The sequence below is a fragment of the Papio anubis genome, chromosome 4 (genome assembly GCF_008728515.1).
Source record: "Papio anubis isolate 15944 chromosome 4, Panubis1.0, whole genome shotgun sequence".
NCBI classification, from domain to species: Eukaryota; Metazoa; Chordata; class Mammalia; order Primates; family Cercopithecidae; genus Papio; species Papio anubis.
This window is the reverse complement of record NC_044979.1, coordinates 144,242,894-144,267,324: the sequence shown is the minus strand read 5'-3', so window position 1 is coordinate 144,267,324 and position 24,431 is coordinate 144,242,894. Positions and strand designations below refer to the sequence as shown.

The window sequence follows — 24,431 nt, the reverse complement described above, 5'->3', positions numbered from 1 at the left end:
CTGCCTCATCAGTTTAGAAATTGAAAGGGCAGCCAGATCAGTAATGCTCAGCTTTGTAAACGGTGGCAGTTTCTTCAAGCCAGGTGAACCTTGGATGCTGTTCACGGCACCCTGGTGTTGACTCTGAGGCTTGCGGCTGGCTTTGTTTGCATTTGGTTGTCTCCAGTAGAAAAACCGAGGCTCATGGTTTTAAGCCCGGAACTGTTGGTGAAGCCGGTCCGTTAAGCTCTGGGTGGATAAAGCTCTGGGTGGATAATGCACGCTCTCTGCAACTCCCGCCTGCCTGAGCAGGGTTGGAATTGCTCCTGCTGTCAGATCTTCTAGGCAGTGGCAGAGAATCATCTTGAAAATGTCTGCATAGGTGGCTGCCGTGCCGTTTCAGTCTTCCACTATCTCCTTTGAGAGGTGGCAGATCCCACCTGGGTGCCACGGCAGTTGCCCTGGCAGACAGGAAATAGCCGTGTCTGTCTGGAGCCTGCGTGGGAGATGGCATGAGCGGCACTTGTCTGGGGATATTTATATCTCTTCTGTCTCACGCACAGTGAAAGACAACTGACGGCCGGGCACAGTGGCTCTTGCCTGTAATCCCAGCACTTTGGGAGGCCGAGGCAGGCGGATCACCTGAGGTCAGGAGTTCAAGACCAGCCTGACCAACATGGTGAAACCCCGTCTCTACTAAAAATGCAAAAACTTAGCCAGGTGTGGTGGCGGGTGCTCATAATCCCAGCTACTCAGGAGGCTGAGACAGGAGAATTGCTTGAACCTGGGAGACCGAGGTTGCGGTGAGCTGAGATCATGCCACTGCACTCCAGCCTGGGTGACAGGGCAAGACTCCCTCTCAAAAAATAAAATAAAATAAAAAATAGAAAGACAACTGACGTCGAAATAAGCCTAAGTCTCAGTTCCTAAAGGTCTTCATAAAAGCATCGAAACTGCTCTCTGGGGCCCAGGTTTGAGAGTTAGGGTCTGGTTATGTTGACACGTGGACATGCACCTTCCCTGGATGTTGGCGTCTTCTGGAGTCTCCTCCTGCACCTCACACCTGCTCCTCCTCCCGTTGCAGGTGTACCTTCCGGTTTCCCAGCACGGCCATCAAGATCCAGTTCACGTCGCTCTACCACAAAGAAGAGGCCCCGGCCTCCCCGCTCCGGCCGCTGTACCCACAGATCTCCCCTCTGAAGATCCACATCCCGGAGCCGGACCTCCGGAGCATGGTCAGCCCCGTCCCCTCCCCGACTGGCACCATCAGGTAAGCAGCCCCCCAGCCTGCCCTTGGGCCCCCAGGAGAGAGGGAGATGGTGCGAGCATGCCTGTCGCATGCAGCACTGGGGTCCAAATCTCTCTGGAAAATTGCACGTGTATGGAAACACAGAAAGTGGTGTATGTGCATCCGGGACCTGGCTGAAATCTCTGTGAATTCTCTTACAAAGGGAAGAATCACTGCCTGGTCATCACTTTTGCCACTGGAAGTTTTACATATTAGGGCTTGTTAAAGCAAGCACAGGTTTTTTTTGTTGTCTTTTGTTTGTTTTGTTTTTTTTAAAGGACATTAGAAATGGTGTTTTTGTTTGTTTGTTTTGAGACAGTTTTCGCTCTGTCACCCAGGCTGGAGTGCAGTGGCGCGATTTCGGCTCACTGCAACCTCCACCTCCCAGGTTCAAGCCATTCTCCTGCCCCAGCCTCCCAAGTAGCTGGGATGACAGGTGCCTGCTACCACGCCTGGCTAATTTTTTTGTATTTTTAGTAGAGACAGGGTTTCACGATGTTGGCCATGCTAGTCTTGAACTCCCGACCTCAAATGATCTGCCTGCCTTGGCCTCCCAAAGTGCTGGGATTACAGGCGTGAGCCACCGCGCCTGACTGAAAATGTTTTAAAGTAATATTTGTCCACCAGGATTTGGTGAACTTTGTTTCTTGAAGCTTCATTTGTGAAAATTCTCTATGACCTTTTAGAAATTAATCTAGATTTTGAAGAAGTTCTTCAAACTTCCTCATCTCTGGTGTGTTATACAATGATAAACTCCTGAGTAGGGGTTGCAGGGTGAAAAGTGTAAACAGAGCTCTGTGTAGGGAGTGCCAGTGAGCCCTGGACTGAGTTACACACGAACCTCAGGCGGCAGCCTGGATGCGTGGCACACAGCCCTGGCCCTGGTCCTGTCATACAAGGATGCAAAAACAGACATGTGCTTGAGGCTGGAGGGTTCATACGTTCTTTAATGATTTACCTCTTCATCGCGGACATTTCCTAAACATGGCTGGCTTTTCTCTCTCCCAACTGCACCTCTGTGGCCCTGAAGACGTGTGGCCGCGCATGGTTTGGTGCCGGAGCTGTGACTCCTCCGCAGCACCAGCAGTTTCCGCATCGCTCGTGCGTCACCAGCAAAGGTCAGCCCAGTGGAAAAAGCAGATCGAATCTTAGGGCTGTTGTGAACATGGTGTTGACCTTACCTATACCCTGAAAGGGGCTCAGGGGCCCTCGGGGACATCTGTGAGGCACATTCTGGGCACGCTGGTCTGTTGGAGCGAGTGCCGTGGCAATCCTGGGCCAGCCACGTCAGTTCCTCCCTGCTGACCTGCGCACTCTGCTGAGCCCCGGCTGCACCTTTGCTTTCTTTTTTCTTTTTTTCCCCTTGCAGCTGTAGGAGAAGAGAAGGCTGTTGTTTGTTTTTCAGAGAGAGCGTCTCACTCTGTTTCCCAGGCTGGAGTGCAGTGGCGCAATCATAGTTTGCTGCAGCCTCCAGCTCCTAAGCTCAAGCGATCCCCCCACCTCAGCCTCCCAAGTCGCTGGGAGCACAGGCATGCACCACCACAACCAGCTAATTTTCTTATCTTTTGTACAGACAGGGTCTTGCTATGTTGCCCAAGCTGGTCTGGAACCCCTGGGCTCAAGAGATCCTCCCTCCTCCACCTCCCAAAGTGCTGGGGTTACAGGTGTGAGTCAATACAACCAGCCCATACGTGGCCTGCACCTTTTCAGGGTCCACAGTTAGAATTACACACTGGCTTCTCTTGGAACAGAGCCATCAGGGGCACAGCTCCTCTACCCTGCTTTGCTGACAAGTTACCAGTGGCCTCCTACAAGTTACAAGGTGGGAATCATCTCCATTTGAGTTGCCTGGAGTCGGCCTCCTTTTTTCCAGAGCCAGTGGGTGGGCGAGTCTCTCATGGAGAGAGAAGTTCAGGGACAGTGCTGCTGCGGAAAGGCGAGGCCCTGGGCTCAGGCCGGGCATGGTCGTGTGTGTGACTCTTTGCGGTCACTTCAGCCCCCACCTTCCCGGGCCTGGTTCCTGCCTGCGGAGCCAGTGCTGTGACGTCATGACCCTCTGGGATGATGATGATGGTGAATCCTAAGTGACTGAAAGCCTGGTGTGTGCCCGCCTGGCCCTGTGCTGAGCAGTGCACATGCAGTATTTTGTTTAGTTCATACAGCTTTATGAGAGAATGTTCTGGAAGTAGACAGTGATGATAGTTATTCAATTTTGTGAATATCCTAAAAGTCACTTTAAAGGGTGACTTGACTGGGCGCGGTGGCTCACACCTGTAATCCCAGCACTGTGGGAGGCCAAGGCGGGCAGATCACTTGAGGCCAGGAGTTCGAGACCAGCTGAGCAACATGGTGAAACCCGTCTCTACTAAAAATACAAAAATCAGCTGGGCATGGTGCCACACGCCTGTAATCCCAGCTACTTGGGAGGCAGAGGCAGGAGAATGGCTTGAACCCAGGAGGCAGAGGTTGCAGTGAGCTGAGATTGCACGACTGCCCTCCAGCCTGGGCGACAGAGCGAGACTCCATCTCTAAGTAAATGAATAAATGGTGAATTGAATGTTACGGGAATTGTATCTGAAGGAAGCAGTTGAGCACCGCATATATCCTTAAGTCTTTACCTAATACCACCTTAAAGGCACTGTAGAAACGGTGGCCAAGACCAGCTCTTGTGCTGCTGGGAGCTCACCCCAGAAGAGGCTGCTCCTGCTGCTTTTGGGGTGGGCAGCAAAGGCCTCAGGTCCAGAGAGAAGCAGGCCAGGCAGCGATCCGGGGCTCCTGGGGAAAGGCTAGGCCAGCGCCCCTGCCTTAGCCTGGCAGTGGGTTATTAATCAGCAGGTTGTAATCCAGCTAAAGAGAAGCTTTATTTTATTTTATTTTTATTTTATTTTTTGAGACGGAGTCTTGCTCTGTCACCTAGGCTGGAGTGCAGTGGTGTGATCTCGGCTCACTGCAACCTCCACCTCCCTGGTTCAAGCAATTCCCCTGCCTCAGCCTGGAGAGTAGGTGGGATTACAGGCACACGCCACCAAGCCCAGCTAATTTTTTTTTGTATTTTTAGTGGAGACGGAGTTTCACCATATTGAAAGAAAGAAAAATGTTTTGGTTTGCTCTGGGAGGGGGCTTAAAAAAATAAAACTATTTCCCAGTGTTAATCCAAATTTGCACATTAAAGTCGCATTTGTATGACAAGAGAGGTCGTGGTTTGCAAAGGAGTTAATGAGCGATACCTGTTTTTTAAACTAGGGCAGAGAAAATACTGTTTATTTTATCTTAGCTTCAGGGGGTACATATGCATGTTTGTGACATGGGTATATTACATACTGTTGGGGATTGGGCTTCTAGGGTGCCTATTACCCAAAGGGTGAACGCGTACCCCCTAGGTCATCTTTCACCCCTCGCCCTCTCCCGCCTCCCCGCTTTGGAGTCCCAGTTTCTTGTTTCCATCTTCCTCTTCCTGGGTACCCAGCATTCAGCCCCTGCTTATAAGCAAGAACAGGCGCTGTGCGGTATTGTTTCTGAGTGAGTTCACTTGGGACAAGGGCCTCCAGCTCCCTCGCGTTGCTGCCCAGGCCAAGATTTCGTTCTTTTTTATAGCTGGGAGTGAAGAAATTTCGTACTGAGCACCTGAAGCTCTTGCGGCTGGAGCTGTTCTGAGAAGCTGGGTGGCGGCCTCCTGTGACCGCCAGTCCCCATGGGCGATGCGAGCAGCTCCCTGGGCCTGCACCCGCCCTCATCTTGCTGCGGGAGCCGGGAAGGTGGGGGGCCACCCCGTTCCCCTCCTTCTGCCCAGTCCTGTTCTTTGAAACCGCCCTGTGCAAAGACCGGATTCCTGTTAGGGGGAATTCTGTGCGGAGAAAGTAGTAAGTTAGGGACTGGCTGTCTGGCTTTTTGGCCTTCCATTGTTACAATAAAAGCCTCTCTGTTTACATCCGTTTATCTTAGCACCGTGGAATTCAATTGAGTGTTTAGAAACCTCAGAGGCCCTTGAGGTTTTGCCTGCCAAGATACTTTTCAGTTTGAGTTTCTGCTGTAGGGTGGAGCCCGCGTGTTTACAAACACTCCCTGCCCTTCCCTGCCCCCTCCCCACTCTCCTCTCTGGCTGGCTCCCTAACAGATCCGGAGGTGGGAGCGGGGCCAGGCCCGGAGAGCTGGCTGCCTGCAAGGCTGTCCCCTCCCGGTGCCGCCCCGCCCCCGCGGTGCCTGCCTTCCTAATTTGGTGTGCGTTCGCCTCGCCAGTCCTCATTGGCCGTGGAGTGGCTGCCTTGGTGTAGGCCGGGCTCGCCCAGAGCCCCTCATTCCCAGGAGTCGGGAGTGGCTTGGGAGCGGCTTTTTCCTGGGGGGCCTCCCTGATCAGCTGCCCCTGCCCCCGCCCCCCGCCCCACCCTCCCTCCTTCCTTTCCGTTCCTCCTGCTTTGCTCTCGAAGGCCCTCGCTCCTTTTCCCAGGATGGGTGGGTGTGTGGGTGTGGGTGTGTGGTTTTGTGTGTACGTGTGTGTTCTTTTCTGATTTATTTTTTTCTGCCCTGAAGTACTCCACCCAGAAAATGAATGAACTCTCTTTGAAATAAATTCTGCTATCTTTAGCAGCAGTTTGACCTTTCTTTCCTTTTTGCTAAGAAGAGTTTTTACAGGCCAGGCAGGGTGGCTCAGGCCTGTAATCCCAGCACTTTGGGAGGCCGAGGCAGGCAGATCACCTGAGGTCAGGAGTTCGAGACCAGCCTGGTCAACATGGTGAAACCCTGTCTCTACTAAAAATACAAAAATTAGCCAGGTGTGTGATCCAAGCTACCTGGGAGGCCGAGACGGGAGAATTGCTTGCACCTAGGAGGCAGAGGTTGCAGTGAACCAAGGTCGCACCACTGCGCTCCAGACTGGGTGGCAGAGCGAGGCTGCATCTCAAAAAAAAAAAAAAAAAAAAAAAAGTGTTTTTAGGAAGGAATTGAAGTATTTAATGAAAGAATTAAAGTAGTTAATCATTTTCGAGGTTCTACCAAACAGACACCAGTCTAAAAAGTGTTCCTTAGAGGGAGAGTTTTAAGAAAACTGCTGAAATTCAGTGAAAGGACATTGCACAGAGAGGGACTGTTTCTGCTCGTGAGGGCAGTACTTCAGGAGCTGTTTCTCTTAAGGCTTTTCCTGATGTCTCCAACGTGGAGATCAAAAATGAAAGTAAGTCGTACAATTCGGCGAAGGTCAGCAGTATGTAAATATACAGTAGAAATGCAGCAACTGACTTCAGAAATCTTTCCGTTTTAATCATGATCTTTACACAGTTCTGCCTTACTACTAGATAACATTCAGTCCTAACTTGGTTTATGTTGTTTTGTAAAGTTAGAGGTCTTTTGCGTTTGGAGTTATTGGATCTACGTTAGAAATACTCTCCTTTTTCTGACAAACTTTGGTTCCTTCCTGCAGGGTGATTCATCTGTTTCAAAGTTTCTGGTTGGCTGGGCGTAGTGGCTCACGCCTGGAATCCCAGCACTTTGGGAGGCTGAGGCAGGAGGATTGCTTGAGGCCAAGAGTTCCAGACAAGTCTGGGCAACATAGTGAGACCCTATCTCTAAAAAAAAAATTTCTTTTAATTAGCCAGGTGCAGTGGCTCACGCCTATAGACCCAGCTACTCGGGAGGCTGAGGCAGGAGGATCACTTGAGCCCAGCAGTTGGAGGCTGCAGCAAACTATGATGTCACCGCTGCACTCCAACCTGGGCAACAGAGCAAGACCCTGTCTCAAAAAAATAATAATTAAAAAACACCAGTTTGTGGCTGCAGCCTTCCCTGTGTTTTCAGCAGGTCTGCAGGAGGATTGTGGTGTGAAGGTGTGAGTCACCCCTAGCGGGAATCCTGCGTGGCTGATCCGGGCTGGCTGTGCCAGCATTTGCAAATCTAATGAGGGTCCCTCTTCCCTTGTCTCCCTGTCCCTGTCCCTGTAGGCTCTGCTGCCCCTCCCCAGCCTACCCCACCCTCTTACGTCTTTTCCCAGCTGAGAACTCTGGGGAAGTAACTGTTGCTTCCTCCATAGGGGAAGGTTGGGACTTTCTGTCTTCCTTTAATTTTTCCCTCCTGCCTAGATCCCTTCGAGGGGTGACTTTGGAGTTCGGAATGAAGCTTGGTGGGGACGTCCTTGTGTTTGTCCCAATCTGTTGAAAGGACATCCCCACCCCCGCCTTTCCTGCAATCTCAGGGAGGGCCCTAGCGCCCGCCTAGCGGCTTGTGTGGAGTAGGTCTGTTGCACAGCTTCTGTGCAGGCACGTGATGCACAAGGACAGCTCTTCCCGGGTTCCACGAGCCTCGGGGGAAGCAGGAGGCGCCTGCAGACGTGGAGCTGACCCCAGAACCTGCCTAGCTGCAGGGCTGCCTCTCTACTCAAGCACCCACACAGCTCTGTGAGGTCTATGCCTCACATGAGAGCAGCTCCTGTTCAGGCCACCATGCTGGCTGTTCTCACCGGGGCAAAATGCACTTCAGAAACAAGTTAATTTTATTTTTAAAATTATTATTTTTAATGGTGGTTCCAATTTGGGTTTGGGGGGTTGATTTTGTTTCTCTTTGTTTGTTTTTTGAGACAGAGTCTCTCACTCTGTTGCCCAGGCTGGAGTGCAGTGGCACAGTCACAGCTCATTGCAACCTCGACCTCCCGGGCTCAAACCATCCTCCCACTTCAGCCTCCTGAGTAGATGGGACTACGGGCACCCACCACCACACACAACCCAGCTCATTTTTTATTTTTGTTGAGATGCTGTCTTGCTTTGTTGCCCAGGCTGATCCTGAACTCTTGGCCTCAAGCAGTCTTCCCACCTTGACCTCCCAAAGTGCCAAGATTACGAGCATGGACCTGTTTTGTTGTTATTGTTTTGTTTTGTTTTGAAGCAGAGTCTTGTTCTGCCACCCAGGCTGGAGTGCAGTGCTGCAGTCACGGCTCGCTGCAGCCTCGACCTCCTGGACTCAAGCGATCCTCCCACCTCAGCCGTGACTACGGGAGTGATCCACTAGTTAATTTTTAAAAATAGCTTCCCAGCATTTTACAATGTCAGATTTATCTTAAAGGAACACATTCTTTAAGATCGTTCTAGGAATTCGCCTCTGAAAATTTTCTTTCCCTATTTATTTATTTTTTCAGATTACGAAGAGACTATCTATCTATCTATCTGACTATCTGTCTGCATCTTACAAAATGCAAACACTTCAGAAAGTGAGAATCCCCCCACAAGACACTCTCCAGAGCTGAGCCCTTCTGTCTTCTGTCTCTGAGTCGTATTTGTACGTGACTGTCTCTTGGTTTTTCCGTGGTAGATATTACACATGAGCTTCCTATATGGAAATTAAGGATTTAGCTTCCTCCCTCCCCATCCCAGTAAAGTTACATCACCATGTTTGGTTTACCTAGCGTTAGCATTTTCTGTATTAGAACTGTGTAGTAATTGTAACACTTAGCCATTTCCTTCCTTGTACTTTTGGCTTATTTCCGTCACACTCCCCCCACTCTTGGAGTTAATAATGGCCTTTTCTCCCTTTACTGTGAAGGCCTTCCTCTGGGGCCCCTCTGACCACAGGATCATCTTCTCCATCATCCTGGGAATCCCCTTGGGAGGTGGTGGTGGAGAGAGGGCTGTTTCCTGACTCCCACGTCTTCCTCTTTCCTGATTGGTTCCTTTGTTTTACTAGAGTACATCCTCCAGTCGCTTCCTGGGAAAGGTCACAGGAGAGAGACTTTGCATTTATTTACTTATTTAAGAGACAAGGTCTCACTTTGTTGCCCAGGCTGGTACTTCTAGGCTCAAGCGAGCCTCCTGCCTAAGCATCCCGAGTAGCAGGGACTACAGGTGTGCACCACCACGCCCGGCTAATTTTTGTATTTTTTGTAGAGATGGGGTTTTGCCGCGTTGCCCAGCCTGGTCTTGAACTCCTGTGCTCAAGTAATCTGCCTACCTCAGCCTCCCAAAGTGCCGGGATTACAGGTGTGAGCCACCTCACCTGGACCCCTGGTTCCTGTCCACACTTTTGGGACTGGCTGTGCCTGCAGGCCTCTGAGCTGAGTCTCTCATGCCTCTCCTTTCCTTTCTGTCTCTACTTTCCGGGAGATTTTCTCCAGTCTCTCCTTCCACCCTTTCTTGGATTTGTATTTCTCCTCTTTTGAATTCTTATTTTTTGAGAGTGTGTTCTTGCTCTGCAGGTGTGCTTTGCGTGCTGCTCTCACTGTCTTACAGAGATGGCGTCGTTACCTCCCTAGGGACGGGAACCACGTCTCGTCTCCTCCCGGGCTCCCATAGATTGCCCTGGGTCCCTCTTCTCTTCTCTTTTGCACCATGTCCCACCTGTTAGAAGCTTCGTCAATCCACAGATGTGCCTTGGCCGGCTGTTCTGTTTAACAGCGAGGTCCTAAAAACCCTCTTAGAGTGGCTGGTGTTGGAGCAGGGGCTGGGACAGGGACCCCGAGCATTCTCCTCTGCAGGGAAGTTCCCCCAGGAGGCTTCAGGTGCTGCCTTGGGACATAAAGGACATCGCAGACCCCTGCGGCCTTCTTGCCCCTCCACTGCCCACAAGGCTCTGTCCCAGCCCCTTCCTCCAGCCCCTCCAGGCGGGTCCCATCTGTGTCTCTAGGGCTTCAGGAGGGGTCAGGTCCCTTCTGACAGAGCACTGCCCTCTCTGGGCCTGCCAGAAGCGATAACGGTCCCGACCCCAGGCCTCTCAGGGTGGCCTCCACCTCAGCGTAGAGCCAAGGGCATTGAGGGTGGACTGGAAGGACCACAGCCCTGTGCCCCAGGGAAGGCTTGTGTTGGGCTCTGGGGACAGAGCCCACCAGCTGGCAGCTCCAGAGGTGGCTTTAGGTCTGTCGTTGGATTTGCCTTTCTCAGCGTGACTTCTCATGATAACGCAACCCAGTGACCCGTGTGTCCCACAGCCCATCCATTCCTTTCCAGTCTCCCTGCACTGGCGTGTCCTGGGTGGTCCCAGAGGCGCCTTCTAGGCCCGGTCCCTGGGCATGGTGGAGGCTGCACGTGGTGGGCCAACACAGGGTTGTCCCCACGAGCCCAGCTCCGGGAGTCCCCCATGCAGGATCCTCCGGCTCTCTCATCTGAGGCAGAAATGTGACTTGGGAATTGTCCTCCCTATAAAGGAAGCAAAATTGGGGCCTAGGGGTGAGCTGCTTACTGTGCGTCTTCCCACTCTCAGCCTCCAATCGGGGGCACAGGCATTTGATTCCCGTGACATCTGTGGGCTGTCGCTGTCCAACCTCTGCGTCCCACACCCAGGCAGCTAGGGACTTGGGGGGCCTGACTGAGGCCTGGGGTACTTACCTCAGAAGGAGTGATTCCCTGTTTCCTAGAATTGAGCTGGGGGTCCCTGTTGGGGAGCAGTGGGGTCCCTTCAACTTTCTGCTCTCTCTCATTCCCGCAGGAGGAAACGTGTGCATGTGTATGCCGTCATTTTCAGCATTCTTTTTTTTTTTTTGAGACGGAGTTTCGCTCTTTTTTCCCCGGGGCGGGGGCGAAAGGGCGCAATCTCGGCTCACCGCAACCTCTGCCTCCCAGGTTCAAGTGATTCTCCTACCTCAGCCTCCCAAGTAGCTGGGATTACAGGTGTGCGCCACCACGTCCGGCTGATTTTACATTTTTAGTAGAGACAGGATTTCTCCATGTTGATCAGGTTGGTCTCGAACTCCTCACCTCAGGTGATCTGCCTGGCTCAGCCCCCCAAAGTGCTGGGATTACAGGCGTGAGCCACTGTGCCTGGCATTCAGCTTTTTTTTTTTTTTTTTTTTTGCGGGGGGAGATGGAGACTCACTCTGTTGCCCAGACTGGAGTGCAGTGGCGCAATCTCAGCTCACTGCAAACTCCGACTCCCAGATTCACACCATTCTCCTGCCTCAGCCTCCTGAGCAACTGGGACTGCAAGCGCCTGCCACCACACCTGGCTAATTTTTTGTATTTTTTAGTAGAGACAGGGTTTCACCGTGTTAGCCAGGATGATCTCCATCTCCTGACCTCGTGATCCACCCTCCTCGGCCTTCCAAAGTGCTGGGATTACAGGCGTGAGCCACCACACCTGGCCCAGCATTTTCTTTAGATTGCTAAGGGAGTGTTTCCGTGGACTCTTGGCATCAGACACGAGATGTCTTGATTAGTTTCCCAGACGGCTCCAAGGCCCCTGGCTTTGGAGCTGGGTGTCCCATCCCACCTCGGCCGGGCACCCTCGGACCTGTCTTCCCCCAGAGCACTTTACCAGCCCTTAGCGGCGATGTACCTTTCCCAGCTGGAATGACACCAGGATCCAGCAGCCCAGGCCGGGTCCGGTGCTGGGGAACGTGGTGGAGAGACCACCCTCCTCTCTTCCCTGTGTTTGAGCCAGGTTTTGCCAACCTGTATTATTTCCACTTGAAATTATTATCTGGGGAATGACAGCCTTTCCTGTGGGTTTTACTCCGTGAGGTTTTTTGTTTGTTTTTTGAGATAGGGTCTTACTCTGTTGCCCAGGCTAGAGTGCAGTGGTGTGATCATAGCTCACTGCAGCCTCGACCTCCTAGGCTCAAGCCATCTTCCTGCCTCAGCCTCCTGAATAGCTGGAACTGCAGGTGTGCACTGCCATGCCCAGCTAATTTTTTAAATTTTAAAACTTCATTTATTTATTTATTTTTAGAGACAGGGTCTTGTTCTGCTGGAGTGCAGTGGCACAATTATAGCTCACTGTCGCCTCAAGCTCCTGGGCTCAAGCAGTCCTCCTGCCTCAGCCTCCTGAGTTGCTGAGACTACAGGTGCACACCACCACACCTGGCTGATTGTAAATTTTTTGTAGAGATGGGGGTGTCACTATGTTGCCCAGGCTAGTTTCGACCATCTGGGCTCAAGCAATCCTCCCGCCTCGGCCTCCCAAATTGCTGGGCTTTCAGGCATGAGCCACCGCGCCTAGCAGACATGAATTTTCTAGGATCTTTTGCAAAATAACTGCTGGGAACAGGAACAGGTCCCTGCCACCCGTGCTGGGCCATCACTGTTTGTTGTGGAGTGGTGGTGGGGGGGTGCCCCTCATTGGTCCTCAGGAAGGATCCAGAAGCCTGCCACCTCATGGGCCTCGGACAAGATTTTCCGAGCTGATTGGCCATTCCCCAGCCTGTGGCTGGAGATCAGAGTGTATGAGTGACATCTCGGCTCAGTGGTCCCAGCAAGGCCTGACATTTCAGTTCTTCCTGCTGAGTCCCAGGGGGATATCCAGTGGCTTTGGGTCTGGGACTAGGTGCACAGGCGCGGTCTGCAGCCCTTCCAGCCATGAGGCCATCCTGCCTGGGCAGGGAGGCGTTTGGTTCCCAGAGGCCCTTGACAAAGCTGATTTTGGGGGCTGTGTGCTGTTCTCAGTCAAAACCTTTCTCTCCCCTTCTCACCTTCTTGTAAGCTTGGGTTTTGTATTTTGGGTTCAGAACTAAATTCAGAAAAAGTTTCCTTTTGACCGTTGCTACCTCTATCGAGCCATTTGTGGGTGTTCATTTAAGTTTCGACGTGTGCGGAACTTACCTATCTCTGCCGTATTTGGGGAACCTGTTGGAAGAGAGAACAGGAATTCCAGATCAGAGTCCTTAACGTTCCATGTGGGTGACACTGAGTCATTCCTGAAAATGCCCCAGGCCTGAACTGCTCATTAATGTCAGCTGCCAGGTTTTTCTCAGCCACACGAGTTTTTTTCATTCATCCCCCTGCTCCATCCAAAAAATGTTTCTTGAGCCCCGCCTGCGCCGAGGGGGGCTCCTGCTTAGCCTGAGGTTTGGAGATCTGAGTCTTGTGCCTGGACAGCTGGGGAAGGATGTTCCAGGCAGAGGAAGGGGCAGCAAGGCGGGAGGAGGAGAATGGACCTTCTGGATGGTTCTGGGTGGCCTGCAGGGCAGTGCAGCCAGGGAGCGTCCTGCCCGCCACGGGGGCTCTAAGGCGGCTGAGGGGGGATGTCAGCATCACAGGTGGGCAGAGTCCATCCCAGGACGGGGCCAGGTGGGTGCCCATGAGCTCAGGACAGTGGGAGCTCTTTCTCTTGGGAGGTTTTGCACCCGCTCTTCGTGTTCTCATTGGCTTTCTCTGAATACCTGTAATAGAAATCATTTTCAGAAGCAAAACATCGCCATGGTTTGCTAACTGAAGCCTGCCTGAGTGAGTTAGGAAAGCAGGCCAGGGCGCACCCCTCAGCCGGACGGACGCAGCCTCCTGCCCACGGTCCCGGCCTCAACCCAGAGCCTCACCTGCAGCCGGGAGTGTCGGTCACTCCCGGCCACCTGGGTTGCTCCAGCCTGGGAGGGAGAGGGGATGAGGGCAGGGGCATCTCAGCAGCTCAGGGCAAAACCGCAGGGGTCGTCTCTTCCTGAGGGCGGTGTCTTCAGGAGAGCCACCTGCCATGCCTTCATCCTGCGGGGCGATGGCACCTCCACAGCCCCTTTCTAGCATCTGCCTCTGACTGCACGGGGTTGTCCTGGGCCTGAGCCTTTTCCCACAGCGCCACCTTGTGGACACCTGTGCAGGAGCCAGCAGCCTGCAGAGGCTACCTGCTCCGGGTGCCTGTCCTGTAGGGTGCACGTCCTGTAGGGGTGTGCGTGGGGGGAGCTGAGGAGGGGCCCGCACAGAGCTGCCTGACCAGGTGCTGCCCTGGGCCCTGCACAATGGCAGGAGGAGGGCCTGCAGCACTCTCAGTCCCCGAGCAGGAGTCACCACTAGAAGGAAACTTGGCTGCCGTCTCCAGCATCTTGTCCCTGACGCTGTGTGGCCTTGGCCGGGCAGCGTGATGGCACTTACGATTGGAAAGTTCGAGCTTCTTCCCCACAGCCCCACCCTCTGGGTAGGCCCTGAAGCCCTGTGCCCCACAGGGCTTTTTCAGAGCCATGAGCTTACAGTGTCCTTCTCTCTCCTCAGCGTCCCCAACTCCTGCCCAGCCAGTCCGCGTGGTGCCGGCTCCTCCAGTTACCGCTTTGTGCAGAACGTGACCTCAGACCTGCAGCTGGCAGCAGAGTTTGCAGCAAAGGCCGCGTCGGAGCAGCAGGCAGACACGTCCGGAGGAGACAGCCCCAAGGTCTGAGCCCACCCAGAGCCGTGATGCACGTGGTGACCAGGATCGGGCCATAGTGACCCAGTGTGGGCGGCACAGACAGCCCAGGGCCCGTGGGCGTGTGCTTGAGGTGGTCTCAGCCCACAGGGAATGGAGCCACAGCTGGCCGTAGAGCTGTTGGCGCTTTCTCCTTTTCGTGCCCAAATCATCCCCGTTGGTCATTTGCTGGTGACAGGGGTGGCACCGTCACCAAGGGCCCCTCCCGCTACGCTCCTTGTTCATTTGCTGCTGGCATCCTGGCATCAGAGCCTTCATACAGCCCTTGAGAAGGATGGCACTCTCCTTACAACTTTGTGTCTTAGTTCGTTTCTGTCCAACAGCTGTTTTTAGATTGATTTGTGGAAGAGGTGAGAAATTCCAGAATTAAATTATAATAAAAACAAAGTTTTCCTTCCCACGAGGCAAAAATGGCCGTTCCTAGTTGAATGCAAGCACATCAATGGGATAGTTAGAGGGCACCGGGATGGGTGCTGTCGAGACATGCACGGTCTTGTGGGAAGGTTCCTCCCTGTCACCTGTGACAGGTGGGTGGAGTGGACTCAGGGACCTTGCTGGAGCTCATCCCGTGAGCCCTGTCTCTCTGCAGGACGAGTCAAAGCCGCCGTTCTCCTACGCGCAGCTGATCGTGCAGGCCATCTCCTCCGCCCAGGACCGGCAGCTGACCCTGAGCGGGATCTACGCCCACATCACCAAGCATTACCCCTACTACCGGACGGCCGACAAAGGCTGGCAGGTGAGGCCAAGTCCCTGGGGCTGGACCACCTCCGAAGGCCCTTAGAACGTGAAACTAACAGGCGCATCGCTTCCCTTAAAACAGAAAAGAGGGCCGGTAAGGGAGCTCATCCCTGGAACCCTAGCACTTTGGGAGGCTGAGGCAGGAGGAGGATCAAGACCAGCCTGGGCAGCATAGAACCTCTTTTCTACTAAAAATTAGCTGAGTGTGGTGGTGCACACCTGTGGTTCCAGCTACTCGGAGGCTGAGGTGGGAGGATCACTTGAGCCTAGGAGGTGGAGGCTGCAGTGAGCTATGATCACACCACTGCACTCCAGCCTGGGAGACAGAGAAAGACCCTGTGTCTAAAAAGAAAAAAAAATATTTTTTTAACTAAGAAGATAGATATAAAAGAGGGATGTTTTCACAGATGGCCTATGATACATCTGAAAGGCACTGTGATACCATTGTATCTAAATACTCTTTTTTATTAGTTTTCTTCTTCTGAGCCCCAGAACTGAGAAGATGGGTCTATACCTTGTTAGATTTTGTGCTTGCTGTGCCTTACGATCCCATGTTAAGTTGGAAAAATGCACCGTATACTGTTAATAAAACCGTCTACATGTCTGAATTGTGGATGGGATTGTAAGAGCTTTGTCCACACCAGCCATGACTGATGCATGTTGCATTTGCCTGTATTTTCTCCAAAGTCAGTGTAGCATATCCACTAGTTTTGTTTTGTTTTGTTTGTTTTTTGAGACAGGATCTCACTCTGCTGCTCCAGCTGGAGTGTAGTGGCACGATCTCAGCTCACTGCAACCTTTGCCTCCGGGGTTCAAGCGATTCTTCTGCTTCAGCCTCCCAAGTAGCTGGGACTACAGGCGCCCATCACCACGCCTGGCTTTTTTTTTTGTATTTTTAGTAGAGACAGGGTTTCGCCATATTGCCCAGGCTGTCTCAAACTCCTGACCTTAGGTAATCCTGCCCACTTTGGCCTCTCAAAGTGCTGGGATTACAGGCGTGAGCCACTGCGCCTGGCCAAGACCCAGTGTTTTCTTTGTCCCAGACATGCTCCTGGACCAGGATCTGTCATTCTGTTTCACTTTTTCTGTAAAGAATGGTAATGGCAGCCAGGCACAGTAGCTCATGCCTGTAATCCCAGCACTTTGGGAGGCCGAGGTGGGAGGATTGCTTAAGCCCAAGAGTGTGAGACCCCATCTGGACTAAAAATACAAAAAGTCAACCAGACATGGTGGCCCACGCCCATAGTCCCAGCTACTCAGGAGGCTGAGGCAGGAGAATCCCTTGAACCCAGGAGGCGGAGCTTGCAGTGAGCTGAGATTGCGCCACTGCACTCCAGCCTGGGTGACAGAGCGAGACTCTTGTCTTAAAAAAAAAAAAAAGTAAAATGGTCATGATGCTGTGTCAAGTTTTGATAGGAATGACCTGCCCTGTGCCTCAGTGCTGCTCCCATGAGGCCCAGTCAGTGCAGCACCAAGGGCTCTGCACAGCGGGACGGCCCCCCCCTCACCCTGGTCCCACGTCTGTTGCAGATTTGGGGCGGGTGGGACTCGTTTTCTGATTTGCTGGTGACGGGTGAATGTCTCTGCTTCCCTGCAGAATTCTATCCGACACAACCTCTCTTTGAACCGTTACTTTATTAAAGTCCCACGTTCCCAGGAGGAGCCTGGGAAGGGGTCTTTTTGGCGAATAGACCCCGCCTCTGAAGCCAAGCTCGTGGAACAGGCATTCCGGAAACGGAGGCAGAGGGGCGTCTCCTGCTTCCGCACCCCCTTCGGGCCTCTGTCCTCAAGGTAAAGCTCTCTGCGCGGCCGTCCTTGAGCTGTTAGGAAAGCTGAGCTGCCCCGGAGCTTAGAGATGCCTGATGCAGTCTGCCCTCTGGATCTGTGGGCCCCATAGCTGCAGGCTCAGCGTGCGGGCATGCAACTGATCACAGGTCCAAAATATTTAAAAAAAAAAAAAAAAAAAAAAAAAAGGGCTGGTGCGGTGGCTCACACCTGTAATCCCAGCACTCTGGGAGGCCAAGGCAGGTGGATCACCTGAGGTCAGAAGTTTGAGAGCAGCCTAGCCAACATGGTGAAACCCCTGCCTCTACTAAAAAAAATACAAAATTAGCTGGTTGTGGTGGCAGGTGCCTGTAATTCCAGCTACTCGGGAGGCTGAGGTAGGAGAATCACTTGAACCTGGGAGGCGGAAGTTGCAGTGAGCGGAGATTGTACATACCACTGCACTCCAGCCTGGGTGACAAGAGCAAAACTCCGTCTCAAAAAAAAAAGTAATACAAATGAAACAATACACACTACAACAGCTATTTACATAGCATGCATAGTGTGTTAGGGATTATAAGCAACCTGGCGATGATTTAAAGCTTATAGGAGGATGTGCGCAGGTTGTATGCAAAGGTGGCACCATTTCTACGAGGAACTTGGATAAGCATCTGCAGATTTGGTACCTGCAACCCCCTCCCCTCAAGTACCGAGGGGTGACTGCTGGTTTTGGCACTCAAGGCTCCACCATTTTCTGTTCGTGTTTTTGTTTTGAAAGAATACCTCAGGACCAAGAACTCCTAAAATAGTAGGGTTACTAAGTAAGCCACTGACTGTTGTATGAAAAATCACATTTTAGTTCTTAGAAGTGGAAATGTGTGTAGCAATGGGAACAGTTCCTAAGGCCGAGAATAAATGGACTGCAGCTTTCGGTGCTTTCGGTGGCACTGAGCTTTCCGTTGCAGTGTGAGAGGACCCAGGGAGAGCCGAATATTTGAAGGGACAGGCGAGGGTTATGACTTGGGGAGCCCACAACCGCCTTTGCTTTTCCCAGATGCTGGGAATGCAGCCCTGCTGCAGGCGGGGTGGACAGACCCTCCCCCAGCCGCCACTGCCCACCTGGTGGGTCAGGGCCTCCCCTGCCCAGCTTGGTCTTGGCTGAGCCCAGTCTGGAGGAGCAGCACCTCCTGTGAGTGGCCTGGGCAGCTCTTCCCAGGTTGCGCTTCAGATGAGCCCATCCCAGGTGTGGGGGAGGAGATCTCCTGAGCGGCACTCTCGGAAATCCTTCCCAGTGGAAGGACACGTTAGCATCTCGTGCTTCCTATTTCAAAATTCTGTTTCCAACAGCATTCGATGAAAGATTGAAATATCTGAAAATTCATTCCAGGCAAGGGTCTGGCCTTGCGGTTCTCAGGTGAACTGGGCGTATGGTTAAGGTAGGACTTCAAAAAAGTGTTAGAACATCATTTGGAGCATTTCAACTGAGCATTTCAACTGAGCTCCAAGTGATGTTCAGACACTTTTTTGAATTCCTGCCTTAACCATACGCCCCATTCACCTGAGAATCACAGTGCCAGACCCTGTGCCTGAAATGAATTTTCAGATACTTCAATCTGAACACAACATCACTTAAATGGAACGTGAAGAGAAATTTTGTTAAACCATTAGGTTGCTAGAGCTGTTGAAACAAGTACCACATACTGGGCAGTTTGAACAGGTGATGATTGTCCCACAGTTCTGCGGGGAGGCTGGAGGTCCAGGGACAAGGTGTCGGGAGGGCTGGGTCCGTCTGAGGCTGCGAGGAGTCTCCCCAGGCCTCCACCCTGGCTGCCGACGGTCTCCAGCACTCCTCCGCCTGTGGGTGTGTCACACCACCCTCTGCCTTCATCTTCAAGTGGCACCATCTGTGTGTGTCAGGGTACATTTCCCCTTTATATGAGGACACCAGTCATTGGATTCGGGTCCACTCAAATGACCATGACCTTTTGACTTGATCACCTCTGTTAGACCCTGTCTCCAAATAAGCTCACGTTCTGAAGTACTGGGGGTTAGGGTGCCAGTGTTTCTCCTTTGGGGGACACGGGTGAACCCCTGATAGCCACCAATGTCATTTTCAATGACACTGAAGATGTCCATCTTCAAGGTCGCCCTTGGAGCTGTGGAAGCAGGTGTTGTGCTGATAGAATCTGCTTGGGTGGTGGAAGGAGGGAAGACCCTCCGGGCCCTGAGGACTGTATGGCAAGAGCTGTGTCTTCCAAAGAGGGAGGAGGCTGGCTTGACTTCCAGAGGCTGGATGGATTTAAACGGAGGCAGGTCCTAGGAAATGGGGTGACTGGGTAGAGGAAGGGGAGATTAGAGAGGGCCCTGACAGGCATTTGGACTCTTGGTAAGAATTAGAGCCGTGGCAGACTCCAGAACTGGGGAGCGGCCTGGCCACACGGGTTTGGGATTGAGTCCGGTGTGCGCTGGAATCCGCAGTCAAGGCCTCCAGGCCCCTGGATGAGGAACAGATGGGGAGCTAAGTGGTCTGGAAGAGACTACAGGGCAGCAGGGAGGGGAGGGATGGAGAGGGAGCGCCCGGGCCTCTGCCCATGGAGCCCAGGAAGGGCCCAGCTCAACCACCCGTGGTAGACACAGCATATGCAAAGTGACCAAGGATGTTTGTAACATGATGAAGACTCTGGCCAGGCACGGTGGCTCATGTCTGTAATCCCAGCACTCTGGGAGGCTGAGGTGGGAGGATCACTTTAGGCCAGGAGTTCAAGACCAGCCTGGGCAACCTAGCGAGACCCCTGTCTCTACCAAAAAAAAAAAAAATTATATATGTATATGTACGTATGTGTTTGTCTGTGTATCTATGTGTGTGTGTGTGTGTGTATATTTAAATAAAGACTCACCCTTACCCCAGCCGCCCCTGGTGAGTCCCAGCTTCCTGCCTCTCCGGTCTATGCTGAATCCTCCTGCTTTGCGTGTGCAGCGGCGTGGCTGGGCTGCGTGTCCTGCCTCACGTGTGTGTTGGGTGGTCCCAGAGAAGAAAGCTGACTGCTTCCAGGCCTGGGCCTTGGCTGTGTTGCAGTCGCCCACGCCAGGCCCTCACAGGTGGCACCTGGCAGGAACACTGTATTGTAGAGCCTGGGTCGATGGTGGCGGGGAGCGGGCGGGGAGCGGGCGTGCTTGGACTGTTAGTTGTGCAGGAAAAGGTTGTGCTCCCAAAGCTCGTTTTACTCTCAGGGGTAGAGTTTTCATGGTATAATGGTTGTGCCCATCAAACAGAAGCTTATGTTTTTGGTACAGAAGGCCTGAGCCATTTTCACGGACACCTAGCTGGACCTCGGTGGAAGTGAACTCTGTAGGTTGTCGCGTTTACTGCAACACCTCAGATGATACCGTCCCCTCCCATGGAACGGAGCCTCCCCCGATGCAGCCCCCACTCAAATGGAGTTTTAAACACTGGGTTCAGGTTTCAGGGGGGCATTTCTCCCTGTCTGAATGGGGAGGACAGAGACAGCTCCAGGGAGCGTGGGCGGGTGATGGGGGCGACACCGAGATGCGTGGTGTCTCGGAAACGTCCTCCTGCCCCTCAGCGTGGGCACTGACTGCCACGACCCTTCCCTCTCTTCCAGGAGCGCGCCAGCTTCGCCCACACACCCCGGACTGATGTCCCCTCGCTCCAGCGGCCTGCAGACCCCAGAGTGCCTGTCTCGGGAGGGCTCCCCCATTCCACACGACCCTGAGTTTGGGTCCAAGTTAGCTTCTGTCCCAGAGTACCGGTATTCCCAAAGCGCACCCGGTAAGGAGCGGGTGGCCCTCTTGCGGGGTGGGGTGGGGCTCGTGGGGGCGCGGGAGGGGTCACCATCTGCTCTCCGCCCTCCATGCAGGCTCCCCCGTCAGTGCCCAGCCAGTGATCATGGCTGTGCCTCCCCGACCGTCCAGCCTCGTGGCCAAGCCCGTGGCCTACATGCCCGCCTCCATCGTAACCTCACAGCAGCCCGCGGGCCACGCTATCCACGTTGTGCAGCAGGCCCCCACCGTCACCATGGTCAGGGTGGTCACCACGTCCGCCAACTCAGCCAACGGATACATCCTCACCAGCCAGGGCTCGGCGGGGGGCTCCCATGATGCGGCGGGCGCAGCTGTGCTGGACCTGGGCAGCGAGGCCAGAGGTAATGCAGCTGCGGCTGGCAGCCTTCGCAGGACCCTCCGTGGTGGTCTGGGCCAGCAGATCCGCAAGGCAGTGCCATCGGCCTGGGCCTGGGGCTTGAGGAGGATGATTCTCTGCTTCTGCCTCCGCTGCCTTGTCCTTTTAAATCAGCATGAGCTGGGTGGGTGGCTCATGCTTATAATCCCGGCACTTTGGGAGGCCAAAGCAGGTGGATCACGTGAGGTCCGGAGTTCGAGGTCAGCCTGGCCAATGTACTGAAACCCTGTCTCTACTGAAAATACAAAAATTAGTCAGGCATGATGGTGCGCTCCTGTAGTCCCAGCTACTCGGGAGGCTGAGGGAGGAGAATCGCTTGAACCCTGGAGACAGAGGTTGCAATGAGTTAGATTGCGCCAGTGCACTCCAGCCTGGGCGACAGAGCAACGCCCTGTCTCAAAAAAAATAAAAAACCATGACTCTCCACAGATGCGTCCTTCCTTGTTGAATAGGGCCCTCGGATGCACATAGCTGTGTCCTTGCCCTTAAATTCAGTTGTGCTGCGGCCTTGCATGCATTTGGAATTCAGTATTTTCTGCAGGAGAAAGAATGAGCCTGGGAAGACTATTCTTTTCGACTCCCTCGTAAGGAGACTTTAGAAGTCATTTAGGGAAAAAGTAGTTCTGAATTGCTAAAAGAAATCCAATCCCAGGGCTTGATGGGGTAGACACTGAACATGCAGCTGACCCCAGAAGCCCCTCTCTGGAACACCTTCAGTTAGGCAGCACCCCCTGATGCCACTCTCCACCCTTGACTTCATCTCCGCGGTGGTGTTTATTTCAATGTTGCCGTAATGAAACTGCAGTGTGGTGAGAGAAGGCCAAGTTACAGCTCTAATCAGGATCGTTTCATTCCAAGTAATACATTTTCTTTCTCAGGCTAAATTTGGGTTAGTTAAAGCTAAGGTATTTAAAATACTGTTCTAGGCCGGGCGCGGTGGCTCACGCCTGTAATCCCAGCACTTTGGGAGGCCGAGGTGGGCGGATCACTTGAGGTCAGGAGATCGAGACCAGCCTGGCCAACATGGTGAAACCCCATCTCTACTGAAAATACAAAAATTAGACGGTTGTGGTGGCGGGCACCTGTAATCCCAGCTACTCGGGAGGCTGAGGCAGGAGAATGGCGTGAACCCGGGAGGCAGAAGTTGCAGTGAGCTGAGATCGTTCTGCTGCACTCCCGCCTCTGTGACAGAGCAACAAAACCCGTCTCAAAAATTAAGTAAAATATTGTTCGAAAACCTTAGTAATTGTTTTCTTCCCAAACCTATTTCGCCCGTGGGATTTTCCTCTAGCAAACCAAGTTTTTCCCAGTGCCAACCTCACTTTCCCCACTTGGCAACCTGTTGCCCAGGCGTCGAGGAAATCGATTGTCTCGTTGGCCCAGTGTGGTGCTGACTTGGTTCCTGTCCCGCAGGCCTGGAGGAGAAACCCACCATTGCGTTTGCCACAATCCCCGCGGCCGGTGGAGTCATCCAGACAGTGGCCAGCCAGATGGCCCCCGGGGTCCCCGGACACACAGTCACTATCCTGCAGCCCGCCACACCTGTGACCCTCGGGCAGCACCACCTTCCAGTCCGGGCCGTCACTCAGAATGGAAAGCATGCGGTTCCCACGAACAGTTTAGCTGGCAGCGCTTACGGTGAGGCCCTGGCCCTGTTCTGCATGCCACATCCGAAGGTCTGTGGCTCCCAGTAGTCAGTGCAGCACGAGAATGTTCTCCCAGTATCACCCGATCCTCCACTCAGTTCAGTTTATTGCACACCTGCTATACTCCAGGCACCGGGATAATGCTAAGAAAAGAGGGTGGAGGGGGCTGGGCTCTGTGGCTCACACCTATCATCCCAGCACCTTGGGAGGCCAAGGCAGGCAGATCGCTTGAGCCCAGGAGTTTGAGACCAGCCCGGGCAACATAGCAAGACCCCATCTCTACGTAAGATTCAAAAACTTAGCCAGGTGTGGTGTCGCGCACTTGTGGCCCCCGCTCGGGAGGGTGAGGCTGTAGTCGGCTGTGATTGCTCCGCTACATGCCAGCCTGGGTGACTGAGCGAGACCCTGTCCCTTAAAAAAAAAGGGAGAAAGAAAAGAGGGTGGAAGGAAAACCCAGACCTGCCCAGTGTCTGGAGCTCACGCTCCATGGGGTGAGGCAGGAGGTCGAGGGAAGGAGGAGAGTTGGGGTGCTGGGGTGCAAGGGCATCGGGCAGGGTGTCAGTGGGGTGGCTCAGGGCGGTGCATCTGTGTAAAGGAGTGGGGCGAGCCATCGATGTCCAGCAGGATCCAGACAGCAACAAGAGGGGCCTCCACCTGATAGGCTGGAGCCAGCAGAGATGGGGCAGATGAGGTGGGGAGGGGATGGCAGGGCCCACAGGGCCCGCAGGGAGCAGAGCAAGGGGAGCTGGCCTGCCTGGCAGGGGTGCACTGAGCTCCAGTTCTTGCTCGGTGGCTTAGCCCCTGTGTAGGTGACTTGAAAAAATAGCTGGGTCCTAACCAGATCCCAGAGTAACCCTCTTTTTCCTCCACTCCAGCCCTCACCAGCCCTCTGCAGCTCCTTGCGACCCAAGCGAGTTCATCCGCGCCAGTGGTGGTCACCCGGGTATGCGAGGTGGGGCCCAAGGAGCCAGCAGCAGCCGTCGCGGCCACGGCCACCACCACCCCAGCCACTGCCACCACCGCCTCTGCCTCTGCCTCTTCCACTGGAGAGCCTGAGGTCAAAAGGTCCCGGGTGGAGGAGCCCAGTGGGGCTGCAACCACACCGGCTGGAGTGATCGCCGCCGCTGGCCCCCAGGGGCCAGGCACCGGGGAGTGAGGTCCCCTGCAATGTGGGGGAGTGGGACTCACCCAGCGGCGACCCCGAAGCTGGACTCGGCAGCTCAGGCGGCCGCACCCACAGACGGAGGAGAACAGCCCATGGCGGCCCACGGGCATCAGCAGCACCTGGACACACCCAGCCCTTTCCATTTTATCGCCTGCCCTCCCGTGGTTTAAAACAAAAACACATAAACAAGTTCAGACAACTGATTGTATGATTCTGGGAATTCTTTGCTTTCATTTCCTTCTCCCTTGGCACCACCTCCTCTCCCCAGGCCTCCCTGTTGGGCGTGGGGAGGAGGTTGGAGCTCAGCATCTTGAGGAATGTGTCAAGACAGCCCCTCTGCTCCACGCTGCACGGCCAACTGCCTTTGTCCCGGGAGGAGGGACAGAAACGCAGCAAGGCACACACCGAGGCTGCCGGGGAGGCCCGGGTACTGGACGGATGCCTGTTGGGGAAGCCAGGAGCTGCCTAGCCACGGACTGCCTAACAGCCTCTCTGCCCGGAACGTGACATAGAAAGTGTTGGCATTAACTCGGGGGGTGTCCGGTTTCACTTCGGACCCCAAGTTTTTCTTTGTTTAAACTT

The 24,431-nt window shown here is 53.7% G+C and overlaps 1 protein-coding gene across 1 annotated transcript in view; it reads left to right on the top strand.

Moving 5' to 3' along the window:
• Positions 1-24,057, top strand: part of FOXK1 (forkhead box K1) — an 82,463-nt gene extending 58,406 nt beyond the window's left edge. The window contains exons 2-9 of the mRNA XM_003895681.5: positions 1,064-1,249; positions 14,149-14,305; positions 14,928-15,074; positions 16,674-16,867; positions 20,464-20,630; positions 20,719-21,003; positions 22,452-22,676; positions 23,560-24,057. Coding sequence (XP_003895730.3) covers positions 1,064-1,249; positions 14,149-14,305; positions 14,928-15,074; positions 16,674-16,867; positions 20,464-20,630; positions 20,719-21,003; positions 22,452-22,676; positions 23,560-23,840 — 1,642 coding nt within the window. The 3' untranslated portion in view covers positions 23,841-24,057. The remainder of the gene's footprint in view (positions 1-1,063; positions 1,250-14,148; positions 14,306-14,927; positions 15,075-16,673; positions 16,868-20,463; positions 20,631-20,718; positions 21,004-22,451; positions 22,677-23,559) is intronic.
• Positions 24,058-24,431: the final 374 nt, after the last annotated feature.